This window comes from Kogia breviceps, chromosome 14 (assembly GCF_026419965.1).
Source record: "Kogia breviceps isolate mKogBre1 chromosome 14, mKogBre1 haplotype 1, whole genome shotgun sequence".
Taxonomy (NCBI): Eukaryota; Metazoa; Chordata; class Mammalia; order Artiodactyla; family Physeteridae; genus Kogia; species Kogia breviceps.
The window spans coordinates 25,462,964-25,483,421 of record NC_081323.1 but is presented as its reverse complement, the minus strand read 5'-3'; the positions used below and the strand labels follow the sequence as shown (position 1 = coordinate 25,483,421).

Below are 20,458 nucleotides of genomic sequence, written 5' to 3'. Positions count from 1 at the left end.
TCTGGGGGACAGGCCCCATCCAGCCACCAGCTCAGGAAGAACCCCCACCACAACCGTCCCTGCCTGTGGTGGCCTAGCATGGGGTCTCCGGACAAGGGGCCCTAGGGCAGCCACGAGTGGTGCAGGGAACTGCTGGTCACCCCCCGACCCTGGGCTCCACTGTGTCCCCCCAGGCATGGGCAGCAGTGACGAGTGGTCTGATGTTCAGGACATTATCGACTCCACCCCAGAGCTGGACATGGGCCGGGAGCCCCGCCTGGACCGCACGGGCAGCAGGTGCTCACTGGGCCCAGAGCCAGTCCCGAATGGCTCAGCACTCACCCTGGGAGTTGGTTCCCCTGGTAGAGGTGCCTCGCAGCCCCTCGAGGTGGGAGAACTGCCCAGGACACTGACCCGCCACCCGTCACGCCTGCACTTGCACCAGCGGTGTTGGCATCGAGTGGCCCCTCAGGGGTGTCCCCGTGTGCGGTCCATTGGTGCTGCCCACTCACTCCACCTTCCTCGGCTGCCTGTCCCCCACAGCCCAACCCAGGGGATCGTGAACAAGGCTTTTGGCATCAACACTGACTCCCTGTACCATGAGCTGTCGACTGCGGGGTCCGAGGTCATCGGGGATGTGGACGAAGGGGCCGACCTGCTAGGTAAAGACAACCATCCCTGGGACCCTGCTATGGTTGGGTTTGTGATGAAAGCAAAGTCTCTGTGAGCCAGGAAGTTCTCTTTACAAACTGTGAATATTGAGATGTATTCACTTACCATAACTCGCCGCTTAAAGTGTGCCGCTTGGTGGGGTTTGAGGTGCTCACGGATTCGAGCAACTGTCTATAGACCGTCTTGTCAGCCCAAGAAGAAACCCATTCCCAGTAGCCCTCAGCCCAGCCCTGGTCCAAGCCCCTCCCCTGGGCAGCCCACTTTCTAGGAACATTTTGCGAGGGTGGTGGTTGCCAGCTCCTCCAGTCCACGAGGAGTGTGCCCAGACAGCGTCAGTGCCCTCCGAGAGCCCTGTGAGGCTATGTCTGAGACAGGTGCAGAGACAGCCTGCTTGATGCAGACTTGCTCCTGGTCCTGCCTCCCTGCCCGAGCCAGGCCCTGTGTGCCAGCGTCTGCCTGTACCTGAGGGCAGCCTGCATGGCTCTGAGGCCGGGCTGTGGCCCTCAGGGCAGTGGAGGGAAGTCACACTGTCTCTCAGCGGGGTTCAAGCTCCCCTGGCCCAGATGTGTGTCCGGAGCCCCAGCCTGGAGAAGCGGCCTTGTCCCCGAAGCCCTCCCTCCTGCTCAGCAGCCAGCAAGGTGGGCATCAGGGCTGAGTGTGGCTCTGTTGTCAGGGCCGTGGTTCTGGTCTGTCCCCTCCCCACACCCCAAGGAAGGGTCCTCTTGTTTCTCCTTGGGGAGGGGAAGCAGCTGCCTCCACTGGATACGTGGCGAGCAGGGTGGTAGCGATTCCACTAAGAGAATCCGGGAAGGCTGCCTTCTGACGTTTAATCCATGTTTTATCATCTGCTGCCCGAGGAGCCAGAGCTGTCTGGCATCTGAGGGTTTCTGTTGCCAGCCTCTCTGCTGCTGTCACTCCCCCCTGATAGACACACCAGGTCCCCGTTTAGACAGCGCCGCCTGGCCGGCCTGCCAGCTGCACACACCACCTGCAAACGAAGCAGGCCGGGCTGGTGTTTTCAGCTGGAACGGCCTCGCTTTCTTTGCAGTGGGCCTGCATCCTATTAGTTCTCATAAGTTGATTGTCTTACTCAGGGTGGGGAGACCTCCAGGGAGCATCACCATCTGGGGTGTTTAGCACCAGCATGCCTTGTGCCTGGAACAGAAGTTTTTTCAGCCAGAATTTAAAGAGATTAGGTACACAACTGTATATATCAAATTGTGGTAAAGCCATCATGTAAAACTTATCAGTTTTTAGGTGTACATTTCAGTAAAGTACATTCATACTCAATGGTGAAAGACTGAAAGCGTCCCCTCTAAGATTAGGAACAAGACAAAGATGCCCACTTTTGGCAGTATATATTTTTAATGGAATTTTTCTCACAAGCATTGTAAAAATATATATTTTAAAATATACAAAAACTGTTAGTATTCAGAAAAAGTCTACTCATTAGAGACAGTCACTTTTAGTATTTTGACATCCTTCTCTTCTTTACATATTTCAGATACTACCATATAAATTCAATTTTCAGGCATTTTTTTATTTTTAGGAAAAGGATAGATGCTGATGATATTAAAGTAATATCAGACATTGCCAGGAAGGAAGTAAAAACCAGAGGAGACCCCAAGCCGTGATGAGTGACACCCTCCCAGGGGCCAGGGCCCCAGCATGCGCACCTGGGACGTGGGGTGGCAGCTTTTGTCTGGCCTTTTCTTCGTGGCTGATATTAACATTTCCCTGAACCACTAAGATTCCTCTGCATGTTTTAACTTCCTTATTTGGTGTGACTGTGAATTACCTAATCAATTCTAATATTTGCTGTTAGAATACCACTGTCATAGCTACTTGCGGGCATAGATCTTTCTAAATGTGGGAACCCCCTGGACAGGTGTGGACTTGTGGGGATGGGCTGTAGGCTGCTCCCCTGCATGTGTTCACACCAGCAGGGCCGGGCGTGGCCGGGAGGAGGCACCTGGAATCCAGGCTGTGACGGGTGGTCACCAGAGGGAGTGACTTTCTGCCTGGGCAACCTTGGAGCCGCGCCGGTCCTTGGGGGCAGGGCGCCACACTTTCTTGAGCTTTTGAGAACCTGATAAAAAGGTATCTCCCTAGGAAGACACACAGACATATAGGATGTTTTGCATTTCCACGTCAGGGTCGGAGGCCCAGCTTCGCGTTCCTGCTCCTGGTGCGGAGCTCTGGAGGAGGTCTGAGGGGCAAAGTGGGGCCCCCGCACCTCGTACCTTTCTTCAGTCTCGTCATGTGACAAGATTCCAACACTCATCACGGGCTTTACGAGAAGAGCGACACCAATGTTTTATATGCACAGCCACCGTTAATGCCTCACACTGCTAGTGTCTCCATTTCACAGATGAAGAAACTGAGGTCACAGAGGCCGAGGTGAAGTGGCAGAGCCAGGACTTGAACTCAGGTCCCACCCAGGGTGGCAGCCCTGCCTCTGACCACTGCTGTGCTGTTTTTAACAGCCTTATTGAGAAGGAATTTCCACACCATACAATCCATCCACTTTCAGTGTACACCTCAGTGACCTTTAGCACGTTTGGATTTGTGCAGTCATCACCACATAGCTTTAGAACATTTTACACCGCCCACCAAACGAAACCTGTACCCACTAGCAGTTGCTCCCCGCCACCACCCTGGCACTGCTGCTCTACTTCCTGTCTCTGCAGACTTGCCTGTTCTGGACATTTCACGTCAATGGGCTTTTCCATCTGGCTGCCTTCATTTAGCATCATGCCTTTAAGGTTCGTCCATGTTGGAGTGTGTCAGAGTTTCATTCCTTTTTATGGCTGAATAATGTTCCAGTGTGGATAGACCACATTTCATGTATCCATTCAGCCACTGATGGACATTTGGGTCATTTCACTTTTGGCTGTTGTGACTGATGCTTCTGCTACACTTGTGATGCCTCACATGGTTCTACGAGATCACCAGAGCTCACTGGCCTCCTCACTACCTGGTGGCACTGGGTGGCCTGCCGGTCATCCATCCCGTCAGCCACGTCTCCTGCCTTGCCCTGTGGCCCCAGGCTGCAGAGCTGTCCCCTCCCCTGCAGCGCCCACGTGCTGAAGGTGTGCATGCTCACTCCATGTGACTGCCCCCCGCCCATCCCGGTGCCCCCGGGGCTGGCAGATGCTCTAGCACGTGGCCACATCCTGTGGTTCAGGCAGCACCGTTCCGGATGCCAGAGTCTCCATAAAGAGTGATAGGAGAGAAGAGCAGAGAACTAGAAACCGCACACCAGTGAGTTTTACCTGGAGCCACATTGACTGAGTCAGTAGGTAGAGGTGGAGTCTGTTGCAGCAGGGTTCCTGAGAGGGAAATGATGTCTGATGCATCTCCTGAGGTCAGTTCCCTCGAACAGGAGTGCCTGACGTGAGAAGCTCTAACCAGTGCATCTGATGGGTCTGTTCTGAGGGGCTGAAGTGAGAATTGTCTTCTCACCTGGTGGTGAGAACCTTGAGTGCCGAGGCACTTGCACTGCAATGCTTGGAGGGCGGGGGCCCTCTCAGGCACCACTTAGTTCTGGTTGGAATGAGACCCCACTCTTGGGAGTGATGGGCCTTTGGGTGCCTTTCTGGAGCCTTCATCACAAGGGGCACAGGCAAGGCAGGCAGCCCTGAGGAGTTGAGGAGAGCCATGAGCTCCTGTGATCTGTGGATGGAGCCCTGGAGTGAGGGGCCGGCCCTTTGTCCAGCATGGTGGAGGGATGAGCTGGGGTCTGCTCGAGTCCCCAGAGTCTGGCTCAGCTGGAGGAAGTGTCAGTGACAGGAGGCCTGGTCCCCTGTCGCCAGTTCCTGAAGACACCCAGATGATGAATTATTCAATATACGTACTGGATTCATTGACTAGCCACTTGGAAAAAAATGAGGTCTAATTCAACCTCACTCCGAACACAAAAATAGTTTCTAGGTGGATTAAAGATCTAAACATAAAAATACAAGGATAACAACTGGAAGAGAGTATTGGAGAGTATTTTCATAATCTGGGCTTCTCTTCATTGCCAAAACCAAAGAATATATGTGTGTGTGTGTGTGTGTGTGTGTGTGTGTGTGTGTGTGTGTGTGTGTATGTACGTATGTGTATGTATATGTATATATGTATTTATGGTCTCCACCATTAACGTTAAAAGAAGTGAAGTACAATAGGAAACTTCCCTAGTGGAGCAGTGGTTAAGAATCTGCCTGCCAATGCAGGGGACACAGGTTTGAGCCCTGGTCTGGGAAGATCCCACATGCCACGGAGCAACTAAGCCCGTGTGCCACAACTACTGAGCCTGTGCTCTAGAGCCCGCGAGCCACAATTACTGAGCCCACGTGTCACAACTACTGAAGCCCTTGCGCCTAGAGCCCGTGCTCCGCCACAAGAGAAGCCACCACAATGAGAAGTCTGCACACCGCAGCAGAGTTGTCCCTGCTTACCGCAACTAGAGATAGCCCGTGCACAGCAATGAAGACCTGATGCAGCAATAATTAATTAATTAATTTTAAAAAAAATTTTTAATAGGAAATGAGTAGAGGATAAAGCAGGACATTCACAGAAGAGACCCACAAACCTGAAATATGTTCAACTTCAAGAATAACACAGAAATGAATAGTGAGAGAGTGTAGAGCTAACTCTTTTTCCTCAAACGATTGACAAAAATGAAGCGGGTACTGTCCACCCCGCTGATGGGAGGTGGCCTGTAGAGGCTAGCTGTCAGGGTACGGCCAGGCTGGACCTGGAGGGAGCAGGACCACCGCTCCTCAAATAGGGCCAAGGCACCCACAGGAGCCCATGTGCATGTCCTGGTGCCCATGCACAACCGTGCAGGCCTGAAATGCCTGTCAAAGGAGCTGGTGCCCTAGGAAACAATGGGACGTCTCCGTATGGAAATACATCGAAACTTTCAAGGTGATCGTGGATCCTTCATGTGGAAGGGGTCCCGGGATACCATGTAAGGTGCAACGGGGGAAGTTGCCCAAGAGGATGGAGAGTGGTGGTCACGATATTGTTTTTCAGAAACTGATGTCTGCCTAGAAAGACACCTGAGAAGGAGAATATCAAACGTGAACAGCAGCTGCCTGGGAATTAGAGATGAGAGGGGAGACACATCCACTTCTGAACTGCCTATCAAAATGATAAATCCACTTTATCATTTGAATTCCTTCCACAGATTCTGTAGTTTGTCATTTAAGTCAGACGACTTTTTATACCATTTCTTTCTGCGTGAAATGAACCAAATAGAACAGTATCATTTCCTCAAGTCTTCAGCTGGGTAGCGGAGAGCAGTTTGGCACAAGTGGCCCCCCATCCCCTCACATCCTGACTCAGTAATTCCCTACCTGCACAGTAGGGCCCTTGTCTTCTGGTTGCCCTTGACCTAAGTAAGGTCTTGCCCTTCCCCTAAGACCTGGGCTGGCCAGGGCCCCAACCCCACCCCCCACCGAGGCCAGGTCCTTGTCCGTGGCTCACTCACTCTGGGGGCGCCTGTGAGGCTGGATGCCCAGCACCCACCACACCACACCCACACACACGTTAGCTTCACAGGGGTCTGGCCCTCCTGATGGTGGTGGGAGTAGAGGAGCGAGCAGGCTTTAGATCCGCACGCCTGCCCCCGGGCCCCTAGGACTGAGGAGCGTGCTGTTCTGACCTCCCCTTTCCTTCAGGGTTCCTGCCTTGGATGCATTTGGCACCCACAGGCCTGGGGTCATCTGCTCGTATGCTTTGGGGCCCTTCAACATGGAAATGGCTGATTATCGTCGCTTTTTCTTTAATAAGAGTTTCTTCATTTTGTTGGTTTCAGTCACCAATTAACCTTTGTCACTTCCTTCCCCATCTCTCTGTGCTGCTGGACATGGCCCCAGGGGAGTTCTCAGGTGTGTATCTCTGCTGTCTATTTGCGGCCCTTCTTCCCCATGGTGGCATCCAGGTGAAGGGGGTGGCACCCTGGGACACCCCACTGCTGCTGCCCAGTCACTGCCAGCTGTGCAGCCTGTCCCCTCCCAATCCTGGTCCAGTCCACCAAGGCACATGTGCTTTTGCTCACCAGCCTACTGCTGCTAGGAAGCTTCTTTTGGTTTGCTCCACCAGCCCACTGACAGTGACCTTGACAATTGAGGGAGAGCTGCTGTGCCCTTGACCCCGGTCTCTCCTTGTAGGCCATTTCTTAAGGTTCTACAGACCCGATAGAGGCGGAGGCTAGTTAACTGGACACAGAGTACAGGCTCAGTGCTGTGGCATCTCCCCTCTGTTGGCTATCTCCCCACTATGTTCAAAGGCACCAGGGGCCTGGTCACAGCTCTCCCTCATTTGCAGAGACCTCTGTCCTTAGCCCCCACCCCCACCCCACCACCCCACCACCCCAGGATTTTAGTGTAAGATGTCAGTTGTGTTGCCCTGACCCTCCACCTCACCACCCAGGGTAAACTTTCTGGAAGGAGTAGCTGGCCCCATCCCGTCTCCCGCCCCTCCTGTCCCACTCCTGTGTCCACCCCTAACCCAGCGAGAAGTAGCCCTGAAGTCCCCCCGCCTGCTCATCACACGGGCTTAACGCGCTTCTTTTCTCTCCCCTCCTCTCTCCCTCTCCTTCCTCCCGCCCTGGTCGCCCATCTCCCGTGGGACTGGGACGGCGCCCATAGTGCGCGATGATTTTTTTGGTAAGGCCGAGGCCCTGTTTCAGTATGTGTTTCCCTGCTTCTGGCTTCCTCTGCCTCCCTGACGCCTTCTCATGCTTCATGAGCCATTCGCTTTGTTGAGCCCGGTGGGGCAACCGTGGGGGCACTGGTGTCCGTGGCTTCAGGGGTGGGGGTGGGGGGGCCTCCAGCAGGCATGGTGAGCAGGCACCTGACTCCCTCAGAGCAGACCCTTGATGGGTTGAGGAGGGGACCCCAGCCTCTCTGAGCCCCCCACATTAGTTCAGGAAGGCCTGAGCCCAGGGCCTGCTGGATCCCATCTGAAGGGCAGGCAGGCCATGTTTGAGGCGAGGAGGTAAGAATAGAAACAGCCGGCAGAACCCTAAGCTGGGCACACCGTGTGCCTGGGTCATCTCGTCTCACAGTTGTGTTAAGGCCATGGAAGAGGGAAGTGAACAAGAGGAACAGACCTTGGGCTTCGAGGCAGTGCTAAAGGATTAGATGCGGTGCTTTGGGGGTTTTGTGACACACCTGCAGAGACCTCAGTCTGCGGGGCCCACTTTGGGGTCTGGCCATCCCCTCTGGGCACCAGCCCTGGGAGTGCTGTCCTCACCTCCACTCCACCTTCTGGCTCCTGAAGGCCTGCTCCCAGCCTGGTGGAGGGCTGCACCTGCCATGGACCATCCCATCTCTTTGGCCAGGGCTCTCTGTCCCCATCACCACAGCTCCAATCTCCATTCTCCGAGGGGGTAGCTCTGAAAAGGGTCTGATTCATGATGGCCTGGAAGTCACAGGGCTGGGGGAAGGCAGTGCTACTGGGCCAGGGGTGGGCATCGATTGAGGAGGTTGCACAGCGGCCATAAGGGTACCGTCTGGGCCCTGCTGGTACCCAGACTTCATGTTGGAAGAGAGCTGTGAGAGCCCATCACTGAGTTCCAGAATGTAAGTCCAGGGCTGCTGCATTCATCAGGGCAGAGGAGACCTGCTCATTGCCCTCCAGAGGCCAGTCTGAGACCCTCACGGGGCTCGCACGCAGCAGGTCCTTTCCTGACTGCGTTGCTTGGTGGAGAGCCTGCCTCAAGACCGGCAGAGGCCTCTCAGGGTCGCCTGGCCTCCCCAGGCAGGCATCTTCCTGCAGATCGGGCCTCTGTTCCTTATGCCCTCACATCAGCCCTCCGGGGGGGGGGGGCATCCTTCCAGGGGTGGGCCGCCCCCTGGCAGGACGTCTGTTATTCTGAGGCAGGTGTGAGCATCAGGGTCTGGCTTCACCAGGCACATGTGATAACTCCGTACCTTTTGTTTCAGGAATGGGCAAGGAAGTGGGGAATCTGCTGCTGGAGAACTCACAGCTTCTAGAAACCAAGTAAGGATGCTCTTCCTCAGCACCACAGTTGCTGAGACAGCCCCCAACCAGGACCAGGGGCTCCTGTAACAACTGCGTCGGCCCAGCCTCAGGGCAGTCCCCAGGGAAGACCTGGACCCACTGGACTGAGCTCACCCCTCCTGGGGAGAGGATGGGGTGGTCACCTCCTCTCACCAGTTTCAAGACCAGAATGTGTCTGTTCAGATACACCAGGGTGGGCAGACCCCTTTGAAACCCCATCACTTAATGTACACACCAGCTCACAAGGAGCTCCCCTTCCTGCCTTTTCAAAGAAACGCTCTGAACGTGGTGAAGAACGACCTCATCGCCAAGGTGGACCAGCTCTCGGGGGAGCAGGAGGTGCTGAAGGGGGACTTGGAAGCTGCCAGGCAGGCTAAACTCAGACTGGAGAACCGCATCAAGGACCTGGAGGAGGAGCTGAGGAGGTGAGTGGGGATCCTTGAGGAGCGGGGCTCCCACGGAGGCTGGGCCGCCAGGCATGGAGAGGGGGGGTCAGGCCCCGCCCAGGCCCCTCCTGTCCTCTCCGCAATCCCCTGGCATCTGCTTTCTAGCTAACCACACCCCCTGAGGTCATTCCTTCCCAAAGTGGCTCACTTTGCATGCTCACTGCTCAGCCTCCTGCTCATCCCTGAGCTACATCTCATATTCGACCCTCTCCAGACCCAACTACTGTGTTGGCCACCCACCCCTCCCCTCTTGTCTCCACCATCCTCGAGGGAATAATCCCACACGAGGGACAGTGTCCTGTCTTGGGTGTCCTTTCTCTGGCGGCTGAGCGGGGCCTTCCCACTCCTCTCACACTATTACATTCGTTCAGGAAGAGGGAAGGCAGGATAATGGCCTCTGGCCACCGCGGGTCCCCTGCACTCCCCTCTGCTCCCCAGCCCTCGATCAGCCGAGGTTGGGTCACAGAGCCTTGCTGGGAAGCTCTGGGGTGTCCTCCCCAGCACTCTGCACGTCCCTGTGGCCTTTCTCTTCCAGCCTGATCCTCACCCCATTCTCCCAAAGTGGTGCCTTTGGCTCCAGACAGGAAAGGGGAGGTGTAAGGGGTGGGCCCTAGGCAGGTGGCGCCTGTGCCAGGTTTGTGGGACTGGGAGCCAGGTCTCCTCTGGCCCTGCCTGAAGCCAGCACTGCCCTTGCCTTCCTGTTAGCAATTGACCACCTGAATTGGAGGTCCTGTTCCTTGGCTGGGCTTCAGGGCACATGTGGGCAAGGGTGTGGAGCCACCCGTCCCCAAGGCACTGGCAGGAATGCTCAGGGCCTAGAACCTGAGGGGAGAGCCCTGAGTGCAGCTGAGAGGTGGGACACATCCTCTGGGCCAGTGCCCAGTGGGGCCCTCACCCTGCCCCGCTTCCTTCCTCATCCTGCAGAGTGAAGTCAGAGGCCATCATTGCCCACCGTGAACCCAAAGAAGAGGTGGAGGATGTAAGCAGCTATCTCTGTACAGAATTGGTATATTCCACTATTAACATGTGGGCACGGGGGGTGGGCAGTGTGGGCGGGCTTTCCGGGGATGTGCTAGTTCTTCTGGGTCTCTGGGTCCTCCTCACCCCTCCTGTGTGATGACTGCACCCAGCGGCAGGCCCCCGCCCCACTGCCCCACTGACTTTGTGCGGTCAGAACCAGCCCCCTCTCTGCGGGATGCCCCCCTCACCTAGGTCCTAGCAGATGTGGGTTGCACTGTCACAAGGGGGTCTCCCTGCTTACCGGCCCAGCTGCTGCCCCCCAGACAGAACAGTTTGAGTACCTGAGGCCCTCAGATGCCTCATCTGTCTTCACAAACCCCCAGAGATGCATGGAATGTTCTGAGGAAAGCCCTAGGAGTGGCTGTAGGGAAGGGTTTGTAGGGGTCTTTGCCCTTCCCAGGTCCCCTCCAGAATAGGGGCTCCAGCCCAGCGACCTGGCCACTTTCCTTACAGAGAGAGCAGGCATGGGTCTTTTAAGCCAAGGTGAAGTTTGGACACTGACCTCACCACTCATCCACTGTTATTTTGGGGGTTGTGGGATGCATGTAACAGGATGCCGATCCCACAGCAGGCACTTGGGAAACTGTAGCTGTTCACCTTGCCCATCCTGCGCAGCCCCTCACCTCCAAATGCTCTAGGAAAGAAACAAAGCCACAGGTGTATTAGGCAGCTGCGGCTCCTCAAGGCCCTCCCACTTGGGCATGGAGGGCACCCGATTGGTGCCTTGACCTCCTGGTGGGGGGCCTGGCGCTGCCAACACTCCTGTGAGCTCCGAGTGCCGGTGGTGGGGGCACTAGGGGAGGGCGGCCCAGGGCAGGGCTGCGTAAGGAGACAGTCCTGCCAGGGACAGCAGATCCCATGCAGATCCACCGGTACCTCAAGTGTCCAGCTCCGAGGCAGTGACCGGGGTCCTGCTCGCCAGACCTTCCCCAGAAGCTTTCTTCCTGCTATGCCACCGTGGGCCAGTCCCACCTGTTAGCATTGACCGGTAGCATTTGGGATTGCCAGGGTGTCTGGGAGCTTGTAGGAAAACACACTGTGTGTGTTGTACCCCTCGAGTGTGTCATGTGACCTTCTGGAAAGAAGTGGGGCCCTTTCGGGGTGGTGGCTCCTGTTCCTGTGCCCACCCCTCCCCACCGCGTTTGCCTGAAGCTCTGTGGGAAAGCGCCCTCAGGTGCACCCACTCCCAGAGGCAGCCCCTCGCTGGCTGAGCAGTGTCACTCTCCCCACAGGACAAGATCCCCATGGCGCAGCGCCGCCGCTTCACGCGTGTGGAGATGGCCCGCGTGCTCATGGAGCGCAACCAGTACAAGGAGCGGCTGATGGAGCTGCAGGAGGCCGTGCGGTGGACCGAGATGATCAGGTGGGCCTCCGGTCTCCTGTGGGCTCCGGAAGACACGCTCCCATCTCCGTCTGTGAGCTGTGGTTGCTCTAGGAGGTCCTAGGGATGGGATTGAGGCTGACCACCCCTACACCTCTCTCTCTTCTGGGAGAATTTAGGGTGTTGGGTCCTCCCTGGTGGGAGCCTGCAGGGGGCCAGCAGAACTGGGCCTCTGGTGCAGCCCTGGCCTGGCCAGTGGATGTACATGGTGGGCTAGAGAGAGGCTGGGGTTTGTTGGGGCCAGTGCACCGGGGTCTCTCTAGGAAGTTATGGGTGACTCGCCTGGGAGCCCCTCTTTTCTGATGCTCCAGTCCGTGTGTCCATGGGGAGGGTCCCAAGCAAGGGAGGCAAGAGGGGCCTGGTGAGAGGGGGGCTTGGTTGGACTGGGTGGGGCCGAGTCAGGCTGGGCATGGCTGAGTGGGGCCTCTCCCCCTGCCCTCCCCTGTAGAGCATCCCGAGAGCATCCGTCTGTCCAGGAGAAGAAGAAGTCCACCATCTGGCAATTGTGAGTTGGGGGCACTGGGAGGGCACTGGCAGTGGCCGCTGGGGAGGTCTCCCCTCAGGCCACCCCTCACCCCCTATGCTTCGGCTGGCAGCTTCAGCCGCCTCTTCAGCTCCTCCTCAAGCCCCCCTCCGGCCAAGCGGTCCTACCCCTCCGTGAACATCCATTACAAGTCACCCACCACGGCCGGCTTCAGTCAGCGCCGCAGCCACGCCATGTGCCAGATCTCTGCCGGCAGCCGGCCCCTGGAGTTCTTTCCAGATGAGTGAGTTTCCCAGGCCTACCCTGCCCTTCCCCACTGGCCTGCACAGGGGGAGTCCCTGTGTCCCAGGGCCCCTCCCCTCCAGGCTCTGAAGCAGGACCTGTTTCCACCTTGCTGCTCTGGCGGCTGTGCTCAGGGGATGGGGTCCGTAGTGGGAAGGACACTGACCAGGCATCAGGGGTCACAACCTCTCCGTGCACACCGTGTGTACCCCTCCACCCCCAGTGGGAGCATTGGATGTCCCTCAGCAGAGGCTGCGCTCCCCCACAGTCCCTCCGCTTAGTCCCAGAGGCCTGTGCCTTGCTCCTCGGGTGACCCCCAGCAGGCAGCCCTCAGCCATTTCAGGTGCCACCAGGGCTGTGGGTCCCTGCCAGCTGGCCCAGGGCAGCGGCTGGATGTGGCCTCCAAGCCTAGAGCTGGGGAGAGCCACCTGCTGTCAGATGGGTGCCCGGCAGGGATGGTCCAGGTCCAGGAGGGAGAGCTCCGGGGCGGCAGGCGTGCTGTGCTCCCTTGCAGATGCAGTAACCTGCCCTTCCTTTGCCAGCGACTGCACGTCCTCTGCAAGGCGGGAGCAGAAGCGTGAGCAGTACCGCCAGGTGCGCGAGCACGTGCGCAATGACGACGGGCGGCTGCAGGCCTGTGGCTGGAGCCTACCAGCCAAGTACAAGCAGGTGCTGGGCGCAGGGCAGCATGGGGGGCGCCACAGGCAGGGAGCCCCTGGACAGCCCCATACACGCCCAGGGCCCCAAGTCCAAAACCTGGAGGACCGGGTAGTGGACTGCGGCCCCACACATGTGAGCCAGCCAGGCCTGGCACCCACAGCGCCCCTCTGCCTTGTTCCTGCAGCTGAGTCCCAACGGGGGCCAGGAGGACACCCGCATGAAGAATGTTCCTGTCCCCGTGTACTGCCGCCCTCTGGTGGAGAAGGACCCGACCATGAAGGTGAGCCCCGCGGAAGCATGCGGCTGGAAGAGGTCCCCCTGCCCCAGAAGCCCATGAGGCCGGACCTCACGGCCCTGTCCTCCCAGCTGTGGTGTGCCGCGGGCGTCAACCTGAGCGGCTGGAAACTGAGTGAGGATGACCCCGGGAATGGAGTCAAGCCTGTGCCAGGCCGCGACCCTCTGACCTGTGACCGGGAAGTGGAAGGAGAGACCAAGAGCAACCACGCGTCCCCCGAGAAGAAGAAGGTCAGAGTGGCAGACAGGGCCAGGGCCACCTTCTGCTTCTGCCATCCCGATGGCTCTGCTATGATGAGTCTGGGTGGGAGTGACAGAAACGGAGGACAGCTGGGGACAGTGGCGGGAGACGGGTGGCCCGGTCCCCTGCCGGTGGGTGGGGCAGCAAGGAGGAGCGGAGGCTCAGGGGGTGGCAGGCTGGAGCAGGTCTGTGCCTGCCCAGGAGCCATGTGAGGGGCTTAGTGCCTGGAGGCTTCACTTTTCTGTCCTGGCTCGATGTGGGGGCCAGTGACTTAACCACCAGGAGCTCAGCCTTCCTCTGAGGAAGGGAGGCCATGAGTGCCACGACCTAGGCACAACGTGCAGTTCTGAGTTCTCACCATCCTGGCGACAAGGGAGGACATTCAGGTCCCTTAAGGCCATGGGTAAGGCTAGATCCTGAGAGATTCCAGGATCCCCCCCACTCGCCCCCCATTGCTGCTACAGTAGTGAGCGCTCAGGCACCAGCCCGTCCCTGTGCTCGGAAACAGGCAAAGGAGCTCCCCGAGGCGGACGCCACCTCCAGCCGCGTGTGGATCCTCACCAGCACCCTGACCACCAGCAAAGTGGTGATCATCGATGCCAATCAGCCGGGCACCGTTGTGGACCAGTTCACCGTGTGCAATGCCCACGTCCTGTGCATCTCCAGCATCCCCGGTGAGTGCTGGGCCCCTGCTGCTGGCCGGGAGTCAATGCGGAGCATCCAGGGAGGAGCTGTCTGAGCCCTCTGCTCAGTCGCGTTAATGATGCAGGAGGAGACCCCCGTATGACACTCACCTGGTGACAAGGAGATGGGGTGGCATCACAAACAGCCCCTCCCTTCCCCCTGCACCCTCACCGGGACTGGAGCTCTGGGTAGGGTCCTGTCATGGGGGCTTCTCAGCGTGGGGTGACGGGGCTGTGACTCTCCCTCCAGCGGCCAGCGATGGTGACTACCCTCCGGGGGAGATCTTCCTGGACAGCGACGTGAACCCTGAGGACTCTAGTGCAGACGGCGTGCTGGCCGGCATCACCCTGGTGGGCTGTGCCACCCGCTGCAACGTGCCGCGCAGCAACTGCTCCTCCCGTGGGGACACCCCAGTGCTGGACAAGGGCCAGGGTGAGTCCTGGGCCTGAGCCCGGGCGGCCGTCTTCTCTCACCCAGCCAAACTCACCCCTCCCTTCCACAGGGGAGGTGGCTGCTGTCGCCAATGGGAAGGTCAACCCATCTCAGTCCACGGAGGAGGCCACAGAGGCCATGGAGGTGCCAGACTCTGGGCCCAGTGAAGCAGAGGCAGCTGCGGTGCGGCCTGGGCCCCTCACAGAGCACGTCTTCACCGACCCGGCCCCTGCCCCACCCCCCAGCGCCCAGCCTGACAGGTGGGCTCTCTCAGGATGGGGCAGCAGGGGAGGAGGGTGGGGGGGACTGGCAGAGGTGGGCAGGGACGAGCTTCCATGGGCTGCCCTGGAGCTGCCGTCCTCCCTGCAGTGAGAACGGGCTGGAGACGGACATGAGCAGTGTGCAGCCTGAGCCGGAGCCCAGCGGGGACGCCGCGGGGGCCAGCAGCAGTGCTGCACCCACCATGTGGCTGGGAACCCAGAATGGCTGGTAGGCTGGGCCTTGGGGGCCAGGGTGGAGAGGGTCCCCTGGGTGAGCCCCCACCCACGGTGCCTCCTCCCGCAGGCTCTACGTGCACTCGGCTGTGGCCAGCTGGAAGAAGTGTCTGCACTCCATCAAGCTGAAGGACTCCGTGCTGAGCCTGGTGTGCGTGACCCCCGCCGGGGGCCGGGGTTGGGAGGGCCGAGGGCAGCCGGCCTGAGCCCGGCTCACTGCCTTCCCATTGCAGGCACGTGAAAGGGCGAGTGCTGGTGGCTCTGGCTGATGGGACCCTGGCCATCTTCCACCGAGGTGAAGGTGAGGCCTGGCACAGTGGGTGGGGGAGCAGCATCTGATGTCCAGGCAGGGCGTGAACCACCCGCACTGTGAGCAGAGGTGGCCTGGCCAGGCCTGAGCAGGGGTTGCGGGCTCTCTACAGATAGCCAGTGGGACCTGAGCAACTATCACCTGATGGACCTGGGCCACCCGCACCACTCCATCCGCTGCATGGCCGTCGTGTATGACCGCGTCTGGTGCGGCTACAAGAACAAGGTGCACGTCATCCAGCCCAAGACGATGCAGATTGAGGCAAGTGCAGGCTGGGGCTTCCACACACCTTCTAATGGACTCTGGTGGGGGCTTTGTGGGGTCAAAGGAAATGCACTTAGGGAAGCGACTGGTTCATCCAAGGTCATGGGCCAACAAAGGGCAGCTGGGCTGTGAATGCCCATCTTTCTGGAGCCCACCTGCTGCTTCTCCCTGAAACAAGCAGATCGGCGTCTGAATGGGCCCCCCGCACTTCCCTCAGGCACTGCTGTGGGGTGGGGCTGGGGTGCTGGGGTTCCTCCTAGGAGCCAGGACCCAAGGGAGCAAAGAGGCCCTAGAAAGGTGCCCATGAGCTGCTTCAGGGACTCTTGGCCATGGCAGATTCAGGGCCCTCCACCCTGTTGACGGGCTGCCCTGACCCCACAGAAGTCGTTCGACGCCCACCCACGGCGGGAGAGCCAGGTGCGGCAACTGGCGTGGATCGGTGACGGGGTGTGGGTGTCCATCCGCCTGGACTCCACACTGCGTCTGTACCATGCCCACACCCACCAGCACCTGCAGGATGTGGACATCGAGCCCTACGTCAGCAAGATGCTGGGTGAGGGACCACCCCAGCCGGGCATGTGGGGGCAGGAGGGTCCCCCCAGCCTCCCCCGCTGACCCGCCTCCCCCCACCCCCAGGGACAGGCAAGCTGGGCTTCTCCTTCGTGCGCATCACAGCCCTGCTCATCGCGGGCAACCGCCTCTGGGTGGGCACCGGCAACGGAGTTGTCATCTCCATCCCGCTGACTGAGAGTGAGTGACCCACGGACATCTGTAGAGATGGCCTGGCTGCCACTCACAGGCGCATGTCAGGGTCCCAGGGGCGGGAGCGTTCTGCCAGGACACAGGAGGACGCGGGCTGCCCTAGCCGCAGCCCTCCTCAGCCAGTCCCTCCTGTGACTTCTCTCCTCTCTCTTCCATGCTCTGCCCCTCACCTCCCCCAGCTGTGGTCCTGCACCGAGGCCAGCTCCTGGGGCTCCGAGGTAAGTCTGGAGCGCCTGCCTCCTGCTCTCAGAAGGAAACCCCCCCACTGTGGACGCCCTGGGGGCTGAGGCTGGCCTTGCCCCTCGGACTGGCTCTGGCACCAGGCAGGCCCCACCCTCTGCCCTCGGCTGCTGGAAAACTGGTCCTCCCAGTCAGCAGGTTCAGCCCCTCCGGGACCCTCTCTCTCCAGCCAACAAGACGTCCCCCACATCTGGGGAGGGGGCCCGCCCAGGAGGCATCATCCACGTGTACGGAGACGACAGCAGTGACAAATCAGCCAGCAGCTTCATCCCTTACTGCTCCATGGCCCAGGCTCAGCTCTGCTTCCACGGGCACCGTGATGCTGTCAAATTCTTTGTCTCCGTGCCAGGTGAGGGGCCAGGCCCCACTCCCCGCAGGGCTGCAGCTGCGGCCTCCCTTCAGGAGCCTGCATGGGGGGCTCCAGCTGCCCCGCTGAGGTCCCTGTGCCCCGATGACAGGGAACGTGTTGGCTACTCTGAATGGCAGCGTGCTCGACAGCCCCTCCGAGAGCCCCGGGCCCACTGCCCCCGCCGCAGACACCGAGGCCCAGAAGCTGAAGAACGTGCTGGTGCTTAGCGGCGGGGAGGGCTACATCGACTTCCGCATCGGTGAGTGGGTGCCGCCGGGGCCCCAGGTGTCCCCGGACAGGGGTGGCCCCTTTATGGCAGCTGTGCTCTCTCCAGGCGACGGAGAAGACGATGAGCCCGAGGAGGGTACAGGGGACGTGAGCCAGGTGAAGCCCCTGCTGTCCAAGGCCGAGCGCAGCCACATCATCGTGTGGCAGGTGTCCTACTCCCCCGAGTGAGGCTGCGGCCCGCTGCCACCCCGCCCCGCCTGATGCCACCTGCCACGTGTACATACAGCCCCGCCCACCTGCTCACCGCCCACCCAGGGGGCAGCCTGCCCGCAGGCAGCCAGACGCCCGTCCACCCCACTTCTAGCCTCTCAACCTGCAGCTTTCACCTTCGGTCCAGGCCTCCCCATGAGCTGGCAGAGAGCATAGGGTCTGGTTGGGAGCGGGGAGTGGGGTGGCGTCCTGACCAGGGAGGAGCAGAGCCTCTCGGGACACCCTCTCCCCAGCAGCTCCTGGCTGGCACCCAGCCCAAAGCCCTCCAGGCCTGAGGGCACTTCAGGGCCAGAGTGAGGCAGAACCCCAGGGTGGGTCGGGCCAGGGAAGCCCCTACAGGTGGCTCCGAGCTCCACCGTGGGCTCCCCACTCCAGTCACTCATTCCCAGCATCTCTCCAGGGAGTCAAGCAGGGACTTCACCCCGCTGAGTCTTCCCACCCTGAGTCCACTTGCCTTTGGCTGCTGCGGGAGTGGGGGTCCAACCCTCAGGGAGCTGGCCCAGTTGCTAGCCTTCCCTGGGCTCCCTCTCCCCTATCCCTGCCGCCCTGGGAACTGGCATGAAAGCACGTAACCAGGCTCCCTGGGGCAGCTGTCTGAGAAGACAGACACACACCCTCATCCTGCTCAAGCCCCGTGATCATCCTGTGTGGCGGGCTCTCACTGGCCCTCACTGACCTGTGTCCTCCCCGACCCTGCTAGCTCTCTCTGGGCGAACACCCACCTTGTAGGAGCAGGCCCCTTGAGTCCCACCCCTCCCGGAAGCCCCTAGGGTGGAATTTCTCAGGCTGCCAGGGCAGGCCTAAGCCTCAGGAAGAAGGGGAGGCCCCTGGCCTCTCCCGGGGTCAGTCCTTGGATGTAGGCTCAGCCTCAGGGTGATGGGGAAAGGTGTGCTCCAGGGCCTGCCTCCTGTGCAGTCTCCAAGGAGCCCAGCTCCCAAGACACGCGACTAAGTGCCTAGGGGTAAGCGGTGTGGCCTGCTCCCTTGAGGGCATCTGATGATAGGCCACGGAGCAGAGGCCCAAGGGCTAAGGATAGGAGCCGCCTCCAGCCGGCTCTGGCTCTAGGCGATGGCGCCTGCCTGCTTTGAGGGGCACCGCCCTGGACTGCCAACTCCCCCACCTGCCCAGGCCTTATTCCTGTTCCTCGAGGCACCAATCAGGGCAGCCCCAGGCCCTGCTGCCCACCCACCTCCCACCAGAGAAGCACAGATCTTGGGCAGCCATCCCACGAGCCCAGCTGGCCACCACTGCAACCACCTGCAGCTGCAGGCTTCTCCCCACTGCCCTGCCACTCTCCACTGTGATGTACGTCAAGTCCCTTGTCTGTCCTCACAGGGCCTGAAGTGACTCGGGGGTTAGCTGGGTGGGTGCAACTGGGTGACACAATTCTCCTCAGGCTTTGGCCCTGCAAGTGAACCTACATATCTGCTCTGTAAGTAATAAATGTCTTAACATCATGCTTCTGTGTCCCTGGGCCCAAACCAACTCAAGCACAAAAGTGTTCCTCAATTTATTATAAAAAGAAGTACTGGGACAAGCCAAGTACTAGGGTGGCACCCTGCCGCATTCCAGACGTGCTGTAAACGGGCACAGGCCAGGCTGGGCCTCCTGAGAACCTCAGCCAGGACTGGAAGGCCTGTAGCAACCAGAGCTCCGCAGGCGTGCACCACCTGCCTTCCTGTGCCCCCTGCCACAGGAAGAGTATTCTGAGTTCCTAGGGGTGGGTCCCACATGTGTGCACACCTCTGGGGCCTGGAGGAATCACCCACAGCCCACTGCAGACGGGCACATCTGCCCGACCGGCTACTCGTACAGCCAGTGCTCGGCGCTCTCCTCCCAGCACAGGAGCTCCTCCGCGCGGAACCAGAGCGCTATCTCGCGGCGGGCGCTCTCCACCGAGTCGCTGCCGTGAATCACGTTCCTGTGCGGGAGAGGCGCGCGTGAGCGCAGGCCCGGGGCAGACAGAGCTCGGGCAGAGGGCCCCCGCGCAGCCCAGTTCGGGGAGTCGGAACCGGCCTTACTTGCCGACCTCGATGCAGAAATCGCCACGGATGGTGCCAGGCGCAGCGTCGGCCGGGTTCGTGGCCCCGATGAGCGCCCGCGAAGCGCGCACAACGTCCAGACCCTGCCACACCTGCAGACGGGGTCGGGGGTCAGCAGGGGGGTCAGCGCACCGCCCTCCCGCCAGCCAGCACTCACCATGGCCACCACCGGCCCGGAGCCCATGTACTTGACCAGGCGCCCGTAGAAAGGACGCTCACGCAGCTCGGCGTAGTGCTGGCGCAGCAGCTCCTCCGAGGCCTGGGGAGGGAGGGGGACGGGACGCGTGCTCCTGGGACCCCCATCCCCCACGCGCGGGGACCCCGTCTCCCCTTGCACCCCACCCCGCCGCGCTCCCGACGCCCGGGGACCCCGCCGCCACCCCCCCGTCCCGCTCCCCACGCTTGGGGACCCCGGCCCTCACCAGCACCAGCTTCAGCGCCACCAGCTTGAAGCCCTTCCTCTCGAAGCGCCGAACGATCTCGCCCACGAGCCGCCGCTGCACGCCGTCGGGCTTCACGGCCAAGAAGGTGCGCTCGTGCACGCCGGTGTACGCTGTGGGGACCGCCGGGGTCGGGGCGCATCAGACTCGGCCGCACCCCCTCCCCGCCCCGCCCCGCCCCGCCCGGCTCGGCTCGCGCCGCTCACCCGCCGGGAAGAGATTGGCGAAGATAGTCAGCACCAGGCAGATCATGATGGCGGCAACGGGGCTCGGGAAGCTCAAGGGCCGGGGCGGGGGCGGTGCGCGGGCCGGGGCGGGGCCTGTGCTTAAAGCAGCCTGGTCGCCGGGCGCCACCACCTCGGTGGACGCGGAGAGGGGGTGTCTGTCGTTCACGCCGACGCCGGGACCTCTGCGGCCGCGCCTGTGATTCCCGAATCCCCTCGGGTCTCCCCACCACCGGGCGCC

General features: G+C 60.3%; 2 protein-coding genes across 11 annotated transcripts in view; one reads left to right on the top strand and one right to left on the bottom strand.

Moving 5' to 3' along the window:
• MAPK8IP3 (mitogen-activated protein kinase 8 interacting protein 3) overlaps positions 1-18,968 on the top strand; it is a 47,833-nt gene extending 28,865 nt beyond the window's left edge. For 2 of the 9 annotated variants that reach the window (XM_067011808.1, XM_059036630.2), the window contains exons 7-32: positions 174-276; positions 523-641; positions 6,519-6,530; positions 7,293-7,310; positions 8,592-8,649; positions 8,943-9,095; positions 10,041-10,122; positions 11,369-11,499; positions 11,966-12,022; positions 12,114-12,284; positions 12,826-12,952; positions 13,128-13,223; positions 13,310-13,468; positions 13,987-14,152; positions 14,412-14,594; positions 14,665-14,854; positions 14,964-15,083; positions 15,159-15,239; positions 15,322-15,389; positions 15,511-15,659; positions 16,044-16,215; positions 16,299-16,412; positions 16,604-16,642; positions 16,834-17,013; positions 17,123-17,272; positions 17,348-18,968. In XM_067011808.1, the coding sequence (XP_066867909.1) occupies positions 174-276; positions 523-641; positions 6,519-6,530; positions 7,293-7,310; positions 8,592-8,649; positions 8,943-9,095; positions 10,041-10,122; positions 11,369-11,499; positions 11,966-12,022; positions 12,114-12,284; positions 12,826-12,952; positions 13,128-13,223; positions 13,310-13,468; positions 13,987-14,152; positions 14,412-14,594; positions 14,665-14,854; positions 14,964-15,083; positions 15,159-15,239; positions 15,322-15,389; positions 15,511-15,659; positions 16,044-16,215; positions 16,299-16,412; positions 16,604-16,642; positions 16,834-17,013; positions 17,123-17,272; positions 17,348-17,469 (3,020 nt within the window). In that variant the 3' untranslated portion in view covers positions 17,470-18,968. Of the gene's footprint in view, positions 1-173; positions 277-522; positions 642-6,518; positions 6,531-7,292; positions 7,311-8,558; positions 8,650-8,942; positions 9,096-10,040; positions 10,123-11,368; positions 11,500-11,965; positions 12,023-12,113; positions 12,285-12,825; positions 12,953-13,127; positions 13,224-13,309; positions 13,469-13,986; positions 14,153-14,411; positions 14,595-14,664; positions 14,855-14,963; positions 15,084-15,158; positions 15,240-15,321; positions 15,390-15,510; positions 15,660-16,043; positions 16,216-16,298; positions 16,413-16,603; positions 16,643-16,833; positions 17,014-17,122; positions 17,273-17,347 lie in introns of all 9 variants that reach the window. The other 7 variants (XM_067011809.1, XM_059036631.2, XM_067011806.1 and 4 more) reach the window with 6 other exon arrangements.
• A 38-nt stretch (positions 18,969-19,006) lies between these two features.
• Positions 19,007-20,430, bottom strand: NME3 (NME/NM23 nucleoside diphosphate kinase 3). Of its 2 annotated transcripts, none has more exons than XM_067011811.1 (5): positions 20,200-20,430; positions 19,976-20,106; positions 19,711-19,812; positions 19,541-19,645; positions 19,007-19,432 (listed from the first exon to the last, which is right to left on the bottom strand). In XM_067011811.1, the coding sequence occupies exons 1-5, from the start codon at positions 20,243-20,245 to the stop codon at positions 19,226-19,228; spliced, it is 591 nt and encodes a 196-aa protein (XP_066867912.1). In that variant the 5' UTR covers positions 20,246-20,430; the 3' UTR covers positions 19,007-19,225. The 2 variants fall into 2 exon arrangements, with proteins under 2 accessions (XP_066867912.1, XP_058892616.1); XM_059036633.2 differs by having other exon boundaries at positions 19,533-19,645; positions 20,200-20,345.
• Positions 20,431-20,458: the final 28 nt, after the last annotated feature.